We start from the raw sequence: 22,141 nt of genomic DNA on the forward strand, positions 1-22,141 counted from the left end.
GAAATGATCCTCGCACATCTGCCAACCTGCTTTTCTAATGGGGTGAAAATGAGCCTCTTCTGTGCGGGTTTGCAAACCTGGCCGGAATGACTTCTCACATGTATGTCAAGTTTGGGGAAGACGCTCACGATGATATTTGCATATGCATATACAGAAAAGATACTTTAACATCACTGCAGCGTTGCTGTGCATGCAGCAAGGTTCGCTGTTTATTTTCCCTACAAGAATAATGCTCATGCAAAACTTGAACTGGCTGCGTTGCATGCATTTGCACAGGAGTAAAACTTTTATGCTACTTTGCAAAAATATTGTAATCTTTAATGATTAAAAAAAACATGAGTTTCACCATGCCCTGCTGAATTAAACACAGAATTGAGCTAAATCTCTTCCTCAAATCCAAACATGGCTAAAGCTGTGTTTTACTAAGCAGTCCACTTGCCACAACTCAGCTGTAAAGATTTTAACTAGAAGCTCTTGCTGACTTAGTGTTGGGGGATGGGGTTTTAACTGAAGAGGGAAGGGGGGCGAATATGGGGTCACACAGGAGGAGAAATGGGAGGGTCGCTGTTTTCTTTCTCTATGCTTTAGGAAAAGAAAGGAAGGAAGCCCTAGCAAGGAAGAGAAGCCCGAACCAAGTGAGGAGAGATGGATGATTGGGGGAGGGACTGGAGGAAGAGCGCTGTTCATTGGTAGGGCTCGGGTCGAATTACACCATTTGCCGTGCATTAGTTTGTTTTTCTCCCAGCCTGGAGAAGTTGATTCACTGAGACGCGCAGAATCTTTTTTGGGAGATTACGGCAACGCGAAAGGATACAAAATAATCATTTCCGATGAGGTGAGTTCCTTGCAGCTATGTGGACACAGGCTTCTTTGTTGCGCCCGTATTTTGCAGTGAAAGTCGAGGAGGGGGGGAGAAAAAACTAGAGAGGAGAAGTCTTTGCTGGGAAACAAAATATTTCTTCTGACCACGTCGCTATGCTGCTCTGCAAAACCGATGGTTGCAGGACAGAAATAGTTGAGGTCCGGACTATTTTTACTAGTGCTTTCGTGCAACACTATTCATTCATTCCTTACAGGGCTGGCAAAATGAATCCGTCCAGCTCCAAAGCTTTCCACTCCCAGTAAAGGGGGGAAATTGTAGTTGTTACAGTTCCTCCTCCGGTCTTTTAAAACTGCCTATGAAACCGGTGATTTCAAACTTCTGCGAACCATATCTGTATTTATTTATTAAAGAAGAAGAATCACAGAGGATAGTTTTGCGTAAATCCCACATGCGCTATCTTGCTCTCCGCGCACCCTCTGTTGTTTTAGATCAGTTAAGTCAGAGAGCGGCGTAGTAAGGATATCGCATCGTTAATGTTTATATCTTTTCCCTCTGGTTTCCAAAGTTAATCGTAGTGAAAAGGGGGCTGGTGTAACAGTGTATGAGGGAGGAGGAGGGGGGCTGGTGCGGTCGTGGCAGAGCTTTGAAGCTCACTTATCAGAGCGCAGGGGCCCGGGGACGGAGAGAGACTCATCAGAGGCAAGAGTCACAATAATGTGTGGCGAGCGGAGCTGAAATCTGTGCGCAACTGGATAAAAGAGAAAAGTGGGGTCCGGATGGAGCGCAAAATAACAGGAATATTACATGCTGGGGGTTTTCTCGCAAATGGATTACCAAAGGAATATGACATTCTGCTGGACTGCCCCGTTCATGTGTGAAATCGGATACTTGAGGTAGGTGTGCCCAGTGTTTTGTTTTTGCAATTAAACCATGGATAAAGCGCATCTTTTTTTCGTTTTTTAGAAAAAAATACGTGTTTCTTGTTTTTTTAAATGTTGGTATTAATATTATTGGATTGAATAAAGGGCATAGCCTATTGCTACTGGCCAATCTATCCGGAGCGCTATACTTAGTCACTATAATCTATAAAAAAGTATCAAGTACGTTTCCGAGTAAAACGTCCCGCTTATCGAATGCAAGAGTGCAAATGGGTTCCTGATTATAATCATGCTGATAGAAATATAATTGGAGCCACGCAAACGTTTTCCTTTAACCTTCCGTGCAGGCGAGTGTCCCTGTTTTTATTACAATTTCAGTCCCAATAACAAAGCGTTTCTAGTCTGAACTGTTAAACAGTTCAGAGCAGGAATAAAAGTGTTTTCTGGCATTTTGACTTTACAAAAAAATCAACTTGGGATCAAAGGCAATCTGCGCAGACGAGCGAAAACAAACGGCTGTTAAACAATTAAGAGGCAAACTGGACGAGCAGTGGAAAATGAAGGTCGTTTGCTGATGTCTTTAAAACATATAATACATCCCCTGATCCATTACTAAAGTCACATATTGGATAATAAATTGCAAAAGCGCCCGTAACCTTTCTGGAGGCAGAGTGGCACGGAAGCCCTGCCCTGTGAATAGATTAAGTGCTATGGAGGCAGTTAAACGAAGCCCCATCACTGTTGTCACTTCACAGATGTCCCCCGCGTCTTTGTTGTCTTTTGTATCAGTTGTGCATGTGGACTAAAAGGGGTCTGAAATGATTTACCACGGACCAAACTTGAATGCCTTTATGCTCCAGTCCATATAATGCATGCATTCGAGCCCGGGCCGCTGCGTGGACTGTGTGCGTAAAACAGGAGAAGAAGATCCAAAGGCAAAACTTGAAAAATAGAAAATGAAACGGAGGGAAAATGATGAAAGCAAGGGAGTCGAGGTAGTTCTTTTGTTTCATAAGGAGCTATCCAGGCGTGATCAGTTTAATTATTTGTGTCTTAAGGTTTAGGAACATGTGGCTAAATTAAGTAAAAGAGCAAAAGGTGCTTATTTTGTAGTTGTTGCCATACTAATCTGCTCTACTCATATTTTTTTTTTTTTTTTTTATTGGCAGAAGTGTTCACTCATTTTTAACTATTGTTGGTTTGTGGTCAAAATGTTGCTGCTATAAATTCTCCCAAAGGCTTTAAGTTTTTATAGAAATAAGGGATAAAGGAGGATGTTTGCATTTCCCTGGAAACTTTCAGCTGGCTGAACCATGTCTCAGAGATCAGAGAGCTCGGCCTAACTGCTGAAATGACAAACTTGAGATATCGGCAAGGCCATCAGACTGTGGCCGGGTCAGACATCAGAACCAAGCCATGGGTTTGTTGACAGCACAGCTGGCTTGTGTGTCTCACTTCGCTTCACTTTCCAGAGGGTTAGAACTCAGTGACCAGAACGATCACCGTTGACCTCCTCTACAGCCGGCCATAACCCCGGAACAACCACCATTAAACCATACAGTGATCAGTATTAACCCTTTGTAGCCTTATAGGTTCCTAAACTGCTGTTCACAAATCAAATTGTTCCATACTTAATTGGCTGAGAGATGAAAGTTAGACCCTATGTGACGTGTTCAGAGTGGGCACGTTTTTATACTTTGCTTTGTTCCCTCTTAGTCCCTTTCGCAGCCTCGAAAAAGCTCTTCGGAACATGGGTCCATGGACCGGGGGTGGGGCTCTATTGTGTTGACTTGCCCAGAGCCCCTTTTGTTTCTTGGTCACACCTGCAGCACAGGCTCTTTGTGCTCTATAATAGTAGAACTACTGCTGAGAACAGCCTTTCTCCTGTTTCACTCCTCCTCTCACCAAGGTAGAGAACAAAAGGGAGGGAAGCACGGTTTAGGGTGGCACAGCCTTCTCCTTCAGCCAGATCTCTGAAGCAACAAGTCCAACCAAGCCCCTCAGAAGGGATCCTTAGGTAAACAGCCTGTGATTAGGGGGTGCTTGTTATTACTCAAGTGGGGAAAAGGAGTATTAATCATTTGTGGGCATGTCTGGGAGCTGCTCTAATCATTTGGCTGGCTCAATCTCCTGTGTGGCTGCATCTTGATTACTTTCCAAGGGCCACAGTTGAGTTTTAACAGCCGTGTCACTGGATGCATGTGGGTTTGAAACAGACAGTCATACATGGACAGGTGATGGTGCAGAAATACAGGTTCGGTCACGATAGGAGCCAATCATTAGAAAACTGACACGGCAAAGATGCATTACATGATATAATGTTAGGTAATCTACTATGGCATGATATTAAAGTTATACGAAGGGCAAAAATGCCCTTGTAAATACAAAAATCACTGTGGGTAATAAGTGTGTGTGTTTTCATCAGGATTCAAATTTATGGCGTCCAATTAGCCAAATAGCTCTCCTTCCATCTCTGTCCACCATTTTCCGTCTGTAAGTTTCTTCGCCACCATGAGTCAGTTCACTTAATTTTACTTCAACCTCATTCATTGATAAGTGCCAACACAAGGAGTCATGAAGTAGTCACTCTGGAAGGTCAATTCGCCATTCAAAGTGGCCGCAATTGCCAACAGCGCCTCGATAAATCAGTCACAAGAGGAATCAAAGCCGTATATAGCAGCACAAAATTTTGTTCCACCGCAGTTTAGACAAACAGAGTTAAATAATTTAACTTTGTAAAAAATAAAATAAAAAAAGAACTCCCGGGTCATCCGATTTCCCGTTGTGCAAGATGACAAGTCAGGCAGCCTCAAGCAGCAGCAGCAGCCTTTTGTTCTGCTGGGATTACATCCGCCCTTCACATTCACACGCAATTACAAAATCCTCACGCACTACTGTTGTTTGCTATCCTTTTACTATCCCCAAATTCTCCCAGTAGGACCTCCCTGCAAAAACACATTCATCCAGTGCTGCAATTGAGGAGATTTTATGGCTTACGTACTGTATGCCAACGAAAGCACAGCTAAGAGGAGGGTATGTGTTAATCTGTCATTTTAAGCTAAAGGAGCACTAAAGCGTCCCCTGTAACTACCAGAATTGGGCTACAGACCCCTACACCCACCATCAGCAGAAATGGCAGTCCACTCGATTCCCCTCCTCCTCCTCCCCCCATGTTTAACACCATGGGTTTGAGCCAAAAACATCAGCAGGGAAAGTGCGTGGTTGTAGGACACTGCAAAGCCTGTAATAACAGAGGTAGAGTAAGGCAAGATTGAATGGCAGTGAGATGCGTGACAAGCCCAGCGTCTCCAGGCTTGTTGAGGCCTATATGTGTGCATACACACACACACACATGCACACGCAGGAGGGCAGGAGCCAGAGAGCGTAAAGGAATAGTCAATAGAAAACATGCTGGGCTCGCTAGAGATTGAGAAGTAATTTTAGATCACTGACCTCTGAATGTCTTCTGTTTCTGTTTTACATTAAAGTTTCTGAGGGAAGCCTTTGCCTTCCACATCAAGGCTATTACCATGCAAGGAATCATGGGAGATTGGCACTGAGCTTTTCGCCCTTCCTTAGAGTGTTTTTTTTCCCCCTTCTTTTCATCTGAATTGTTTAGTGGGGGAGAATGGTACAGGGGCAAAAGTGGCATGAATGTGAGTGCTTCTGAAGAGCTCGTGTTAAGCAGGAGTGTAAAATTCTGACAGGTAAGGAAACCATTTACCTGTGAATACAGCCAGGTTTTTGGCCACAGGTACAGCCTGCAGTGTGTACGATAGCGCTATAGAATTGAAACACGGAGCTCGGTTTATTTACTTTCACAGGGCCTCTATTTTTCAGCCGTCGAGTATTTGGTATCTATTTCTGTCTCCGGCTTCTAGAAATTCAGCTATTTATTGCCTGCGTTTTAACGCAGCAGATTTCCTGGTGTGAGAGGCGTCTGAATGAGGAAGTAAAAAAGAAAAAGAAAAAAAGCTGTGATGCTTTTAAGGATTTTCAGAGTCGCGTCATCAGTCCTCGTTAGGATCAAGTTTCTTACATTTGCTGCTCCGCACAGATCGGGGAAACTGCATCCATAGATCTGTGGATGGGTTCTGCCCAGTGATTCATTTGTGACTACAGTAGAATTACTGCCTGCTTTAACATTATTGATGTTTGTAGTTATAGAGAGAGCAAACAACCCTTTTGGTCCTCATAAAATCTTCCCTTTTCCCCCTTTTTTTGCCAAAACATCAAACCCGTAATTTAACCACTAAGTGGACTAATTGAGATTAAGCGTTGTCTCATCCATGCCTCACATTATCCAGTCATAATGACATTGCTCTTTGAAAGGCCTCAGTATCCCACAGAGTCCTGAATAGCCATGATTACACACTGGTGATGATTAAAACATGTTGGCATTACCCCGATTCCATCTCACCACTACTTTCATTCTTTTTAGTGACATGCCATCACACAGTAGCTGTTTAGACCAAAATTGGATTATTAATGGACGCACACACACAGCATACTTTACATCAACATGCTGGCACAAAGGTTGTGCAACAAATTAGTTATGCCATCTACATTCTAACAAAAAGATGACATGCCGATTGTTGCTGTCAGGTAAACACCTCGCGGCGGCTCATTTTCTACTTGACAGCCATGTTTGCTTATAATTAATTCACTTAACAGCCATATGCATTGTAGTTTATTTAGTGTTTTTAAACTAAGCTTCTGGACATTTTTTCATAAGCTTGAGGCTCTTCAAAAAATATCAAGATGAAAGTGGCTCGATTTATAGTTACAGATATGGAGAAGTCCATGGATTGCCTTCTCTGGCTGCTGATCTGCCATGTTTCCTGTGTGGATCAATCAAAGCACTAATGGCTTGGCAGGCAGGGCTCACAGACAGCACTGGAGCAGGTGTGCTTTGGGGCTAATTGAAAAATGAGTCAATAGTGTGTGTGTGTGTGTGTGTGCGCACATGTGTGCGTTCGCGTGCAACACACACATCAGTCTTTGCATTACACCATTTGAAAGAGTGATTACGTATGTGCAGTCGCGTGTGTGCGCATCCAAGTGCGCTCCTGGCTAATCCATCCCTCTGCCTGTGTGACGTCTCCCAGTAAATTGTTTATATCCGTTCAGGCTTTGCCTGCATGAATAATTTGTTTGCCTTATAAATATTTGAATGTACACCGATCATTAATATGCACAGACACAGTCTGTCTCTAAAGTACTCCTTCAGACACTAACATACACACTAAACCCCTGCCACTCCCACAATAAATTATTGCCAAAGTAACTGCTGGTGTATCATGTCTACAATCAGATCCTGTACAAGCTTTTATCCACAAAAATTACTACAATGTCAAAACAGCTGTACATGAGTAGGAGCTCATAATACAAGTATGAGTGAATCACTGCGCTGCAATAAAGCACACCGACCCCAAGGAAAAGCTCGAGCAATAACCACAACTAGAGCGCTGATAGAGGTGTGCTAAGGTTAGAGCAGAGGCTACACTTGTGATGATGATGAAGTTGCAATGTGCTGATTAGTGTTGAGCCTGGCCCAGTACAAACCAATCAGAGCACAGATGTACTGAGACAGCAGGCCTGCCACGTTTCTAACAGAGTCGACTTCCGCTCTTTGCAACACACACCGAGACACCCCACCGGTCAGTTGGCTGACCTTCCCTTAGGCAACAGATGCAGGAAAAGGTAGAGGGGAAGTGCCAAGCGCTGGCACTGAGAGCTCAGTCATCAATAAACACGAGAGCGTTTTACTGTATGTTTGCATCACAAAAGCTTGAAAAAGAGACAGTTGTTGCTCCGAGTTTAACAAAGGGTTTGGACTCGGTTCGCGTAGTTCACAGCGGTACAAAAGATTATATTTAGCACATGTCAAGTAACGAGAGCATGTCATTTTTTTGTGTGTGTTTCCAGGTAACATCTCCACCAGTGTGAAACAGGAAGTGTCGTCTGTGAGCAGACATGGGCCAGAAAGCTGTGCTTCTGCTCAGTGAGCTGCTGCTGCTGCTACTGACAGTCTCGCGCACTCTCCTCGCAGTCAGCTTCCCGGAGGACATCGTACCCCTCGATGTCGTTGACGCGCACTGTGAGTACACCCGTAAATGAGCTCAACAGAGACCGGGTTGAGATTATAATTACTCGAATGTCACTCAAAAATAGAAATAAAATAATGACAATCCCCATGTAAACCTTTTACTTGCTCCACTCAGAATATTGTTACAAAAACTTAAGACACACACTAGCGCCTCCTCCCTCTCATCGGGTCCATACTTTAGACGCTAGCATCCACCGTAATAAAATCAATCTGCTGTGATGTAATGGAATAACAGAGTGGTATGCTGGCAAAGGCAGCCGTTATCGAACACACAAAAACATTACAATGACGCACAGGTCTGATTGGAGAGACTGTAGTTGAGTCTACGTACACATAATTCCCATATCTAACTATATGTTTAATCAGAACAGGGTGGTTTATCAGCGTATCACTGTTTGCTTTTACCAGTAGCCTCCCGTTAATAGCACATGTTTGTTGTCACTGCAGTTTCACGGCGGTACCCTGTATTCAGAGGCAGGCCCTCTGGCAACGAGTCCCAGCATCGCCTTGACTTTCAGCTGATGACCACGATACAGGACACTCTGTTCATCGCTGGCAGGTAAATCCAACACACACACACATACACACACCTCTCCCCCTCACCAATATACTCAGTCACTCCTTGGCAGGTAAACAGTGGCATAAAGGGGTGGGATGCGGGAAGGGTGAGCTCTTAGCGTTATTGGATCTCTGGCTTCTGGTCGTGCATCTGATGTATATGGCTGGTATTGATCCAGTAAAGGCATCTATCTTCCCAGCCTGACGCGCTGTCAGGGATTTCTTGGCATCTTTACATTTCTTTTTGCTATTTATGGGCAGTGGGATTAATCTGACCACTAGCACTACTGTAATATTGTAGCAGGAAATCACTTTGACATCTAACAGTATAACACCTTCCCCCTCTGGAGCCCCTGTAATCACCACCACATGTATCTGTGTTGTTAGATGGTATGCTAGAAATGTGCATGTTTTTACTGAAAGTGAAGTGAAATTGTGTTGTGCATTTGTTGTCAAGATTATTCATTTATTTATTCTATAGTAAATGAGGCCTTCTAATGATAAGGACACAAAATATTCTCATAATTGGGAGAATAATAAAATACTTTGATTAATGTACACACACAAAGACCCAGTAAGTAACAATATATTCTTGTTGTCACTGAGCTGCATGTTTTGTTGTTCGTCCACAGAGATCAGGTGTACCTAGTCAGCCTGAGAGAATCCTACAGGAATGAGATCATTCCTTACCGGGTAAGATTCACACAAGTTGCTCTCGCAATCCACAAATACTGAAAGGGCTTCATAGAAAATACTGAACCATTCATCACAGAGTGGACAGGTGGTAAAATGAGAGAGTGGAAAAAGTGTGTGCCTGCGTGTTATGTCGCACGCATGTGTCTGATACCTCATGATGTTGTTCTTTTTCTTCTTTTTTTTTTACAGAAATTAACATGGCGATCGGGCCAAGCTGACAGAGAGATGTGTGCTGTGAAGGGAAAACACAGAGTAAGTAGGGGGGGAAAAATGATTAAAAATCACTTTTTGTTTGGTCACCCGTGTCACCCATGACACGGACAGAAAGTTAAACTACAAACCTCTGAAAACACAATTTAATGTTGTGCATTTTCCTCCAGGACGAGTGCCACAACTTCATCAAAGTTCTGGTTCCAAGAAATGATGACCTGGTGTTCATCTGTGGTACTAATGGCTTCAACCCAATGTGCAGATACTACAGGGTCAGTATTCAGGGTCAGAGCCTGTGATTCATTAGGCAAAGCTCATGCAGGCTGTGTACAACAGCATGCAGTGGTCCTTCGTTTACTGCAGGAGTTACGTTCTAAAAAAAAACCTGCGATAGGTGAAATCTGTGAAGTAGCCAACTTTATTTTTTACAATTATTATAGTTGCTTTAAGGCTGTAAAACCCCTCACAACACACTTTATACCCTTTTCTCAGACAGGCACGAACATTTTCACACTTTTTCTCTCTTGTTTAAACACTCTCAGTTCAAACCTTCGTAGAAAAATAAATCCAGTATTATAGAATGAAGTCAAAGGCAGCCTTTGACGGTGCAAAACGTTTCATCGACATTGTTGTATTCGTTGTTGAGAACAATTACAAACATACAGTACAGCACTTCAGAGTCACACTGGTAGCGATCGAAGATTTATGTAAATTTGACAAGCTGAATGCATTCTGTACTGTACAGGAGACGCGGCATGAGATTGATTGACAGTCTACAGCCAATCAGGACGCAGAACACTGCGTAGTAAAAAAGGGAAGAAAAATAACCCATGCAAAATTGTACCAAAAAAAAAATCTGCGAAACAGCGAGGCTGCGAAAAGTGAACCACGTTATAGGGAGGGACCACTGTACACCAAATGTGGACTGTTACTAGATAAACAGCAATGTTTTACTTCCTGTACTATCTTTTTTTTTAAATAAATTTGACAAGATTCCTTTCAGTGATTTATGTGTGCACCAGTGCTTCTGTGTGTGTGATTGTTTGCACCGTGCCTCTTGAGAAAGCTCTTTTTAATGTGTGGGTGATCGCTCCGTTCCCTTCAGCTGGATAACCTAGAGTTTGATGGGGAAGAGATCAATGGACTGGCACGGTGCCCATTTGACTCCAAGCAAACCAACGTTGCCCTTTTCGCTGGTAAGGGTCAAGCACACACCCGCCCACGCACGCAGTTCATCTCGCCAAAGAACAACTAATGTGTTCCTACTTACGCTCTCATTATCACCCCTGTGTCTTTGCCACGGTAAAACTGGGCCTGCAGCGCTAGCAACTCGGCCAATTAAGCTCTATAAAAGAAGACAAAACAACAAAGGATCCAAGAGCAGCGCATCCTACTTTTTGGTGACTGTGTTTCCTTCTTGTTTTTGTTCTTAGAAGGGAAGCTGTATTCTGCAACTGTAGCTGACTTCCAGGCCAGCGATTCTGTCATCTATCGGAGTATGGGTGATGGATCAGCCTTGAGAACCATCAAGTATGACTCCAAATGGCTGAAAGGTAATCCTTGTTTCTCTCTCCTCTTACTTCACTTAAGATACATGTGTCTACCTGCCAGCTAGCTCGATGCTCATGGTGCCTTTGCGTGGTATATGTATGTGCGCTGGCTGTCAGGGTTGTTTTTGGAGTGATAGAGAGCTTCCCTGCCTTGCCAAGCTCTAGGAGGATATGGCCTGTTCTCTCACAGGCAATCTAGGTCACCCCCAGTCATATACAGCCTTGTACAAATCCCTGAAATATTCAACATGCACAGTGGTGGTGACAGTGCAGAAATACACTTCAACTCTCTGCCTCTGTCTCTCTTTCAGAACCTCATTTCCTGCATGCTGCAGAGTATGGGAATTATGTGTACTTTTTCTACCGGGAGATCGCGGTGGAGCACAGCAATCTGGGAAAGGTAAGACCGTGCACCTGCCGTTTATAATGCATCACGTATTCCACACACAGCATATGCAGGCCTTTATCCAAGACTACAGCTTTACGCCTCCCTCAGTGCCTGCGTTTCTGCCACAAATGGGCCCGGTGGTAATGGGGGCCCATTCAGGCGCTGACACTACATCACATTAGAATACCCGAGAAATTTCACGACAAGTGTTTGGTAGGGATGTTCTACTAACGTAAAACCATTACACAGTGGTGAGGATTTGTCTCACAGAGATTGCACGCTTTTGTGTACGCCTCTCCCTGTGAGGCACACACACGCAGATGGCATTATAAATGTCCCATGTTTGAAGCCAACCTCAGATTTGACCATGCCTCATCCTGAGCTGGCCGGGCCACAGGAAGCCGGCATCCTCCATCAGCCACCAGCTTATGAATATTTCAACCCAACTAATGCTGGGGTGACACCTGGGCTCTGATGGAGGTTTGCACTGGTAAATAATTAAAGCTATCCAAGCTAACTGCTTTATCATACTTGATTTATGCTTTAAGCCTTGGCAGTATGTGCAGTCCAACACACTTACACATGGCCCAGCTTTAAGTCAGTATAGGCCCATTGCAAGTGTTTGTTTGTTTTTTTTCTTTCTTTTTTTTTTTAAATATTTGCTCCAGTCAGAGTGAACAAGTTAAATATGAGAGAGTCTGTTTGTTAAGTCATCTGTGCTGAGTTGCTACAGGATGGGGAGATGCATTATTCAGCATGTTGAAGTGTTTTTAGTGGCATTCACTGAGATGCCCTCCTCATCTGCACGCCTCAGTCCTCTCTGGGAAAAACAACAACAACAAAAAAACCTCTGCACCTCACAGGTTGTGTATTCCCGCGTGGCCCGAATCTGTAAAAATGACGTGGGTGGGTCACAGAGGGTGCTGGAGAAGCACTGGACCTCTTTCGTGAAGGCGAGGCTGAACTGCTCCGTGCCGGGGGAGTCCTTCTTCTACTTTGATGTGCTCCAGTCCATCACCGACATCATCGACATTAACGGGGTTCCCTCTGTGGTGGGCGTGTTCACCACGCAGATGAACAGGTGAGCCGCAGCTGCCGTTGCTGCAGGAGGAATTAAGAGTTCAAACAAACAGGGGATTTTATCTAGATATTTTTCCTTTTCTGCAGTATTCCAGGGTCAGCGGTGTGTGCCTTCTCCATGGCTGATATAGAAAAAGTATTCTTGGGCCGGTTCAAGGAGCAGAAGACCCCTGACTCTGTGTGGACTCCGTTCCCAGAGGAGAAGTTACCCAAACCTCGGTAACGGTTCATCTTTTCTCTTCCTCAGAATAATATCCAAATTCTGAACCTTGCTAAGCACGTGGAACCAAGAAACTAAACTAAGAGGGCGATGTCCAAAGATGTTTTTTTTTTTGTTTTTTTTTGTTTTTTTTTTAAACGTGGTGCTGGACTCGTCAGCTGTTTACCGCCTGTCATTTTTCACCTTGTCTTAACCCTTCTTTGTCCAGGTTAAACCCAGTGAAATGAAATCTTTTGCACCAGGTTATTAGTTTTGACCCAGCACACACATTTACCATCTGCTGACGATTAAATAATTAATTTAGTATAATTAGATGCGCTGCATATTTAACCTGTTTACAGTCAGCGCCTATATTTGCAGCCCTGCGTACAAAACACAGAGTCCACGAAGCACGTAATTACCCCAGTAAATCATTTATGGGAGGATAACCATGCATATGTATATTTTATGCCTCCAGCTGAGGTCTTTTTGTGATCCTAATAAGCACCTGCTACTCTCCCCCACCCTCTCGTGGCACTTTTCCATCCATCTCAGAACACATTATTATTACTCCCTGGTGTGCGATCATATAGGCTGATCTTTGACCTTTTGCCCTCCGTGCAATGGCACTCTCTATCCTAGACCCGGGAGCTGTGCAGGTCACGGTCCAGCTGCGTCCTTTAAGAGCTCCGTCGAGTTCCCGGACGATACCCTGCAGTTCATCAAGTCCCACCCCCTCATGGACACAGCTGTGCCTTCTATAGGAGATGAGCCTTGGTTCACCAAGACACGGGTCAGGTAAACGCATAAAGAGCATATATCTTACATTTGAAACTTGTGATTTCAGATCATACCTTTATTGGAAGGATAACCAAGTAAAGTCTTCCTAAAAATAAAAAGTAATCAAAAATCTTGCCAAGATCTTTTACGACCCATATCTATATCATAGCTGAACATTTGTTGTGAATCTGTTGGTATTTTTCAAATGTGGATGAAGTAAGTCCTTCAGTGGAAAATTGGTAAATAGTATCCATAGATGACACAAAGATATAAAACAGGCCTTACCTATGTTGATCAGTGAGCATATGGGATATGTGTATTCAAATAGTCTTTCCTATTTTGCATGAAATAACCCCTGCTGTGAGTAACACATGCCTTCTGCTACGTATAAAGGTACAGGCTGACAGCGCTGGCTGTGGACAGTGAAGCAGGACCCCACAAGAACTACACAGTGGTGTTCATCGGGGCTGAGTCGGGGGTCGTCCTCAAGGTTTTAGCCAAGACCTCCACCGTGTCTCTGAATGACAGCCTGCTCCTGGAGGAAATAGACATCTTCAACAGGGCCAAGTAGGCACACATGCACTTTTCACCCTCTCTCTGCCTGCTCCCTCTTCTCGTTTCCTCTTCCCCTTCTGTCTTTTGGCTGTGGAGTCAGCAACTCTTACAGTGATGATTCCTGGCACAGATGGCAGTGTCTGTCAGCTTTGTGCTCACGTGCATGTGTGTGTGTTTTTGTTTTGCTGTGTTTTTGTGTTTTTTGAGTCTGGTGTGTGTGTGATTTTATTTTTATTTTTTTTTGGAAGCTAAAATGCACACTGCCAGGAGTCAGGGGTTAAATTCTTGTTAAACTGTAAGAAGAAGCTTCTGTGAGTCGTCAACCTAACAAGTGATTAAATCTTCCGAGACTGAAACAGGAGACAGACGGGTCTGATAGACCTCTGATTAGGTTTCTCTCCACCCTGTCCAGGTGCCTGTCTAACCGTGAGGATGACAAGCGTGTCCTCTCGCTGCATGTGGACAAAGACGCACACAGCCTTTATGTCGCCTTTTCAAGCTGTGTCATCCGTATTCCCCTGAGCCGCTGTGAAAGGCATTCCTCCTGCCACAAGTAAGTGATGCACTACTGCACACGTAGGAGGTTAAATAAAAATGTCCTTTGTACAGCCAGTCATAGCTTTATTGTTTTGTTCTTCGGCTAAATGTCATAAAAGCAACGATAACAGCTTTACCCTGTGCCTTGTGGTTAATGTTCAGTCAGTCACAAGTGATTATAGCGTTCTTTCCAGAATGATTAAACCTGGCGTTCTGATGTGTGTGTGTGTGTTTGTGTTTGTGTATGTGTACGTTTTTGCCATACCAGGTCCTGCATTGCATCAAGGGATCCTTATTGTGGCTGGAAGCCTCACGGAGCCTGTGAGAGGATACAGCCGGGTGTTTTGTGAGTTCACAGCCCACCTGCAATATGAAGCACAAATATTACAGATGAGAAAATGACAAGAATATTTATTTATTTTTTGTTGTCGCTGCTATTTTGGATTAATATCTGTTTCTATCTGTCTTTCTCTCTCTCTCTTTTCAGGGCTGGATATGAGCAGGATGTTGAATTTGGAAACACGGCCCACCTCGGAGACTGTCAAGGTATCGATCTCATCTCCATGCCATGCTATTTGTCCTCAGACATATACAAACACACACATGCAGCTATACACACACTGTACACAAACTCATCTCTGCATACACCATGAGCCTGCACACTCACATCAGTAACCACTCCAGTAACTTGCCCCTACATTAGTCTTACGTGCAGTATTAACACACATATCTACATAGAGTACATGGCCACCTGTAACTAATACCGCCCGTGAGGCAGAAACATGGACATGTACAATTGAGGGTCATGTTCAGCCGGTGCAAATGACAGAGGTCTTGTGATATGTCACGGCTAGAAAATGTACATTGACTGATTTCACTGCACCTGTCCCTTCATATGTATCAGCTAAACATGACCCATGGCTGAACCACAGTATTGATCAGAACCAGAGTGCCTCCAGTAAAAAAAATGACACTGCTGGCCGAGTGCTTAATATACTTCCTGTTAAAACCTAAACTAAGCTGCACTCTTAGTGTCTCTCAGGAGTTTTATTTTTCTTTTCTTTTAATTTTCAGAGTTTCCTTATAATGATTTCTTGTCCCTTTTAATTCTTTTAGCATTTTTGGGCACTACTTCAGCGCCAGATTACAAATCATTTGGCGATCCTACCTCTGGTTAGTTTGATCTTTTACTCAAATGGTTTCTTTCCTTGAGTTCAGCATCTCCTGCCTTTTTCTTTCAACCCCTGCTTCCCTTCATCTTTTCGTATCAAACACCTCTCGAATGCTAATATTCCCTGTGTTCATTTTCATCGCCATCAATAACCGAACCACCAGGCAACATCAGCACTCTAACTGGGCGACGATTGACTTCCTCCTTTTCACCCATCACCTCCTGTTCTGATCCATCCTCCCTCTTGCATGTCTACTCCACTATACCATGGCAACCTTCCTGTTGTGTACCAACTCCTCTTTTAACCATCACTTATTTCCTTTTTAAATTGTCTTCAAAATGTACATTTATTGGTATTTGAAAACACAATCATTTAAACTGTGATAAAGTTTACTCTTTTGTTTTTCCATACACTCTACCGATGCCTACTAACTGGGATGATAACAGTATGCTTTTCACTCGTCTGCACAGTTTAACAGTTTGTTTGTCACCACAGACATGGAGTTTTCATCAGCGCCAGTCACTATCCAGCCCAGTGGGCCCATACACCCCCCAGTACTCATACCCAGTCAGAGCCCCAGCTCTGGGCCTGATCCAGAGCTCTACGGCTCACGCTTTGTGCTGCAGGATGACCCAGCCACCTCCAGTTCTTTAGACTCTATCCCAGGGGGCCAAGAGGGTAAGGCCCACAGGGAGGCAGCCAGCATGCTGCATTGAGCCTGATCTGATAGCTGCCAGGAAATGTCACTAAGCCACGCTAATGTGAAAGTACACATATATGCAAACACACTGTGGTTGCTAATACGGTTTTCCCTTAGATAGCATGGCAGATATTAGTCTTTTCATTAAACATTTATATTATGATTAATATTTTATTTTCATAATAACTTTTTTCTTTACTTAAATGGTAATTTCCTTCATCTTCTTTCTTTCTTTTACGCAACACTGCTCTAACGTAGTTTCTTTAAAAGCTCTTGTTAGGAATGGCCTCTTGCAGGTTAGACTTTCTAACCCTAGTTCTAGTAATAGATTACCCTGGCTGGTAAATCATTGACTGGACCAGCTCTGCCACATCATGGCCGCACGGTGGATGACTAACTCTTTCAATGTCTGTGGTTACTAACAAACTTTCTGTAGAGCAGCAGCTATCTGAACACCTGGATGGCAAACACTTTCCTCTGATCAATTTCCTGCTGGTTGATCTCCTGCGGGAAGAGATTGACTTGGCTCTCTATCTGAGATAAGAGCGCACTCCTAACCCTTTAGTGCTGGATGCATGACAAAAAGTGTCTTGGAACGTGGGACAAGGCCACACTTTGAGTCTTCCCGGCTGAACTAACATAGCATTTCCTCTTAAAGAAGGACAAATTGGGTGTGGGTACATAACAGCTTCTTCACCATATTTCTTCTTCATCTTAGATTAGGATGAATGTAACAATATTTGTGGTTAACTACGTTGTATGGTGGAGGTTGAAAAGCAGAAGCTTAAGCATGGCTGTGTTCACACAATACTGTATCATTTCTGCTGTGGGTACACGTCACGGAGTCGTTTCGCCAGAGGGTTAACTGATGCCTCACTGTTTTGTAGGTGTGTGGGATATACAAGCTGGTGAGACCAACCAGATGGTCCACATGAACATCCTGATCACCTGCGTGTTTGCTGCTTTTCTCATGGGTGCCCTACTGGCGGGTTTAATTGTGTTCTGCTACCGAGACTCATTCCTCCGTAAACCAAGACATGTCCACAAGGATGCAGAGTCTGCACCATCTTGCTCTGATTCCACTGGAAGCTTTGTCAAGCTCAATGGCCTCTTCGATAGCCCTGTAAAGGTACAGCCAAACTACAAACTAAAAAGCAGCTTCAATCATACCGCTTTTGTGGAGAAGAGTCATTGAACAAGATGTGAAACTGTCTAATCTTACTCTTGGTTTTATTATCACATTCTTAGGAGTACCAAACCAACAATGATTCTCCGAAGTTGTACACCAATCTTCTCAGCACTGGCAAAGACCTGAACGCGCCCAACGGTGACACTAAAACCGTCATCTTGCGGGATGGATGTCAGCCCCCCGAGTTGGCTGCTCTGCCCACACCAGAGTCTACCCCTGTGCTTCAGCAGAAAGGTCTACAGCCCATTAAAAACCAGTGGGAGAGGGCACATGGGAAGGTCAGTGGGTCCCGTAAGGAGTCCAACTCATCTGCCAAGAGTCCTCAGTTCCTTCCTTCTTCTCCTACTCCTGCTAACTCTAGCTCCCACCACCCTCACCTCGCCCTGGGACACTCGCACATCCCAAGCGCCGTGGTCTTGCCCAACGCTACACATGACCACCCCAGCCATGACAATGGGGAAGATACACTACCACATTCATCTGAAAAGAAGCTTAAGAACCCAGATTCTAAAGGAGCTAAGAAAGACCAGAAGAGGTCTGTGGATGCCAGAAATACCCTAAATGACCTTTTAAAACACCTCAATGACTCTGTGGCCAACCCCAAGGCCATTCTTCAAGAGGGATCAGTACCCCGCCCGAGGCAGCACCTCACACTCGAGCCCATGGAGGAACTGACTGAAATACCCCCCAAGGTGCCCAGTCGAGAAGCTTCCTTGTACTCTCCCTCCTCCTCCCTGCCGAGGCACAGCCCCACCAAGAGGGTTGATGTGCCCATGCCCACTACACCAACGGGAAGCCTGAGCATGGGGGGCACCCTGGAGAGGCAAAGAGGGGGGTACCAACTCCAGCGGAGTGCATCTCACAGGCACTCCTTATCCACCTCACCAAATGGGGTAACCATGGGGGTGTCTGTGTCTCGCCAACACAGTATGAACAGAGGGGGTTACATGCCTCCGACACCCCCCTCCAGACTTGATTCACATGGTGGAGTTATGGCACCAGGAATGCATTCAGCCCACCCACCCTCAGTATCCAGCTACAGTGGGCATGGCTCACTTCCTCGCACCGGGCTTAAACGGACCCCTTCAATAAAGCCAGATGTGCCGCCTAAACCCAATGGGTTTTCACCACAGACTCCACAAATGCGAGTAGTCAACAAGTACAGCTATTAAAAGACCATGGACACTTCAAAGTGAGTTCTTGGCCTTGACTGTAGAGCTTTGAGCCCTGAGGGCTTGGGGGGAGGGAGTACAGATGGGATAAGGCCTAGTGTGTGTTTGTGTATCAACTTGAGGTGTATTTCCCCTTTAAATGATATGCACATTCACTCACACTAAAACCAGAAAGTCATACATATGGCCAAAGATACTCGTTGGGGCCTCTTTGCAACCCTGCAAGCCAACCTCCCTCCCTTGCCACAGTAGCCACAGGATATGATCAGTGGACAGTGGTGAATCTGCTGCTGCCCAGTGTATCTGGGCTTAGGTCTCACCCGTTACCACATTTGGAGCGAGGTTTAGGACACCAGCAGAGGTCACGATGGTGTATGTGGGACCAGGTCAAAAAAAACAGTGGAATACTTGAAGAATGGGTCTCATTTGTCACTCCCCTTGAGCACTGTCTTCCCACTAATGTGAAGTGAACAGAGAGAAGCCAGAGGCCATAGCTTTGGCTGTAAGATGGCATAAGGCAGATGGAGGGGAAGATCAAAACGTATAGCGCGTGTGTTGTTTTAAGATACACGTGGCCGTAAACAGCTGATCAAAACTGTAAGAAAAGAGAAAGTGTGTGTGTGTGTGTGTGTGTGTGTGTGTGCTGGCTGACAGGAAAGCAGATTTGTGTAAATGCAGCAAATATATTAGTGCCACTTGCCCAAGAATGCACCTTAAGACATTTAAGACCTAAGTCACTGTCTTTCATTAAAACAACATATTTTCTTTGATCTTCTTTAAACCCCCCCTGGACAGAGCTGAGGTCATACCTCTTTGTCACTCTGTTGTGTACTTAGTAATTAGATTAGGTTGTGGCGAATTGGTCATGCTGGCTGTACACAGAAATGGCCAACTCAAATTTTGCTCACTGGTTTGTGCTATTGATTTCAGATATAGGAGTTTTCCCTGATGCATGTATTCCCCCTACCAGTCGAGGATAGCCTGTGACATGGGTGTGCACATCTGCGCGCGCGTGTGTGTGTGTGTGTGTGTGTGTGTGTGTGTGTGTGTTGTGTTGCAGACAGAGGCCAAGGAGTAGTTTTAAGCAACCAAACGCACTGATACATGAAATAAGATGTCTCTCTCTCTGGGACTGAAACTTCCTCTAACCTCCACTGCCCCTTTGTAAGAATTCAAGAGTGGTTCAAGAGTCTTCTGTCTTTATGTAGCAATGGTATTAAAAGAAAATGCAATTTTTCATCTCATTCTGTAACTGGGTTTCCAACAAAATGACTTGCTTTTATAATCTTTTACTATTTTATTTAAAGAATTTACCATTTTGAAACTAAAGCAACACCAATGGTTTAGCCCATATATTTGAATTCCACATTTCAAGGCAGGTTTATTCTGTTAAATGTCTGTGTGTGCGTGTCCCCTGATAGAAGAATGCTAGTTTTTTCCTCCCACTTTAAATCCTATTTGCGACATATTTAACTGAACCTAGAACAATACGTGGATGTACCATCTTTGTCATCTGTCCAGTTCTGCAGCCCATGTTCCCTGTGCAGATTTTCTTGCGAGTGGCCCCGTGTACAATCAACACTACATTTATCAATGTGTCCAAATGAGTCATGCTGGGAATGACAAGATACTGTATATACTAAAAAAATACTATAAATAAGGAGTATAAATATTTTTAGGCAAGTGAACCCGAATCTGTGCGTTGTGTGCCTTATTCACGAATACAGTATATAATATTGGCAACGTCAATTGGTCCTCTGTATGTTATGTCATATGCTCGCTATATGAGTGATTTTTACATAAGCAAATTGAAATTTTAGCAGGATGCGCGTCGGAAATCTAAACTGAAGCGATACTGAAAACACACTGACAAACATTCCATTTGTGGATGCGAGTCACACAAAGGGAAAGCAAAAACACCTACTGGGATATAAATCAGTTCGTTCCTCCTTTACTGCCGGTGTTGAAATGAGTGGTGTTAATCCACCAGGTAAAGGTGCCATGCAGTGAATGTATTTTTCTTGAACGTGGGATGTAGGTAGGGTGGTGAGACCTTGCACTGTGGAGCAGTCAGCTCAACGCAGCATATCCTGCCCACAGCCGATGTATTAAAACAGTGTTCACACAAAAGCCGTCTTTTGGCATGGCCGCCCGGAATCTGTAATTCCCCCAGGATTGCAGGACAGGAATTGTTTCTGTTGGCCGGCAGTGACGACCAAGGGATCATTTCTCGTAGCAGTGGGTACTTATTTTTAATTTTTTTTTTCTTTTGTGAGGGCGGGGGGTGAATTCTGAAATCTCATTCGAGTGTCAGTTGCCTGTTCAAGCCCAAAGCCACATTTTGTTTACAAGTGATGATTGTATGTAAAGACTTTCTGCCTGTCATCGAACCAGAGTCTGGGCTGTCTCTTTTCTACTCGACACATGCACACTGACATCACAGACACACACTCAGCATACACTGTTCAACTGCCTTGTACATTGCAATATGAACTGGGTCTTTCAGTTGCAATCTAAATTGAAGCCTTTATATTTCAGTCTGGTGTACGTGCAGATGAACCAGATTTTGTCATGTAATTCTAATTTAAATACTGTGCAACGTGGCGATGAGAGGCCAGCTGATCTCCAGAGTATTTGAGCGTGTAGATATGTTGTAAAATTGTACTGTGAATGTGTAAATAATAATGATGGTCTTTGTTTCATGATATTTTTTGTTGTTGTTTTTTTTTTTTTCTCCATTTTTTTTAACACGGCATGTATAGTTGAAATAAAACATTACTGCACAGAAATTGTGGTGTTTTTCACAACAAACTGCTGATGAACTCAGCAGAGCTGGGTTTTGTAAGCCATCTCTTTGTTTATCGTGTTTCTGGACAACTGAGGAAGGCTCAGATTTGAGAGATAGGGCCTTGTGAATCTGGTGGTGAAATGTAGTAGGTGGTTGCAACATGACTGGGAAGGAAGTAGCTAGCTGGGTTCTGGGAGCAGACTGTAGAATGATTAAGACTATTTTTAGATGTCTGGGGCCGGCACAGAGTCAGCCACACCAGATAGCATGTGGGAAAGTTTCCAAATTAGTATGTTCTTGTAGACCCCGAACATCTGGACTAACTGCTCCCCAGGGGATAAGATCTAAGCCACCAATGAGCTGTGGTGGAATGCACACAAAAGTAGCACCCACATACATTTGGATGCATGCAGCGCAAACATCTCGTTTATGTTATGCACTGATAAAGCTGTGGGGAACATCAACAAAGAATAAACAAGTGATGGTTGGATAAGAGGTAATCACGGGTTCATGTTATCCAGTTTGTTGAACTGCAAAAAAAAATGTGATTGCCATCTGAGGTGGGATTATTCATTCACCTTTAAAGGATGTAATATATGAAACTAATGCACATATAATAAAGTCTAGAACTGCAAAATGAACACAATCAAAATACAAAAAGATTCATAAATAAAACGTGTTATCATAGGATGTGTTGAAACATGACCGCGTGGATGCAGGGGAATCTACTGCAGCCGTTAGATGTCACAGTCCAACT

At 44.0% G+C, this 22,141-nt stretch overlaps 1 protein-coding gene across 5 annotated transcripts; it reads left to right on the forward strand.

Annotated features, from left to right (window-relative positions):
• Nucleotides 1-648: 648 nt before the first annotated feature.
• On the forward strand, nucleotides 649-20,546 carry sema6d (semaphorin 6D). Of its 5 annotated transcripts, none has more exons than XM_004543482.4 (20): nucleotides 650-835; nucleotides 7,630-7,801; nucleotides 8,258-8,369; nucleotides 9,001-9,061; nucleotides 9,254-9,316; nucleotides 9,445-9,546; nucleotides 10,380-10,470; nucleotides 10,708-10,827; nucleotides 11,136-11,224; nucleotides 12,076-12,293; nucleotides 12,380-12,511; nucleotides 13,134-13,289; nucleotides 13,665-13,838; nucleotides 14,239-14,379; nucleotides 14,632-14,709; nucleotides 14,851-14,909; nucleotides 15,480-15,536; nucleotides 16,031-16,213; nucleotides 17,123-17,364; nucleotides 17,484-20,546. In XM_004543482.4, the coding sequence occupies exons 2-20, from the start codon at nucleotides 7,678-7,680 to the stop codon at nucleotides 18,594-18,596; spliced, it is 3,315 nt and encodes a 1,104-aa protein (XP_004543539.1). In that variant the 5' UTR covers nucleotides 650-835; nucleotides 7,630-7,677; the 3' UTR covers nucleotides 18,597-20,546. The 5 variants fall into 5 exon arrangements, with proteins under 5 accessions (XP_012772450.1, XP_004543539.1, XP_012772451.1 ...); XM_004543481.4 differs by lacking the exon at nucleotides 650-835 and adding an exon at nucleotides 880-1,716; XM_012916996.4 differs by lacking the exon at nucleotides 15,480-15,536 and having other exon boundaries at nucleotides 649-835.
• The last annotated feature ends 1,595 nt before the right edge of the window (nucleotides 20,547-22,141 follow it).

Source organism: Maylandia zebra, linkage group LG1, assembly GCF_041146795.1.
Source record: "Maylandia zebra isolate NMK-2024a linkage group LG1, Mzebra_GT3a, whole genome shotgun sequence".
NCBI lineage: Eukaryota > Metazoa > Chordata > Actinopteri > Cichliformes > Cichlidae > Maylandia > Maylandia zebra.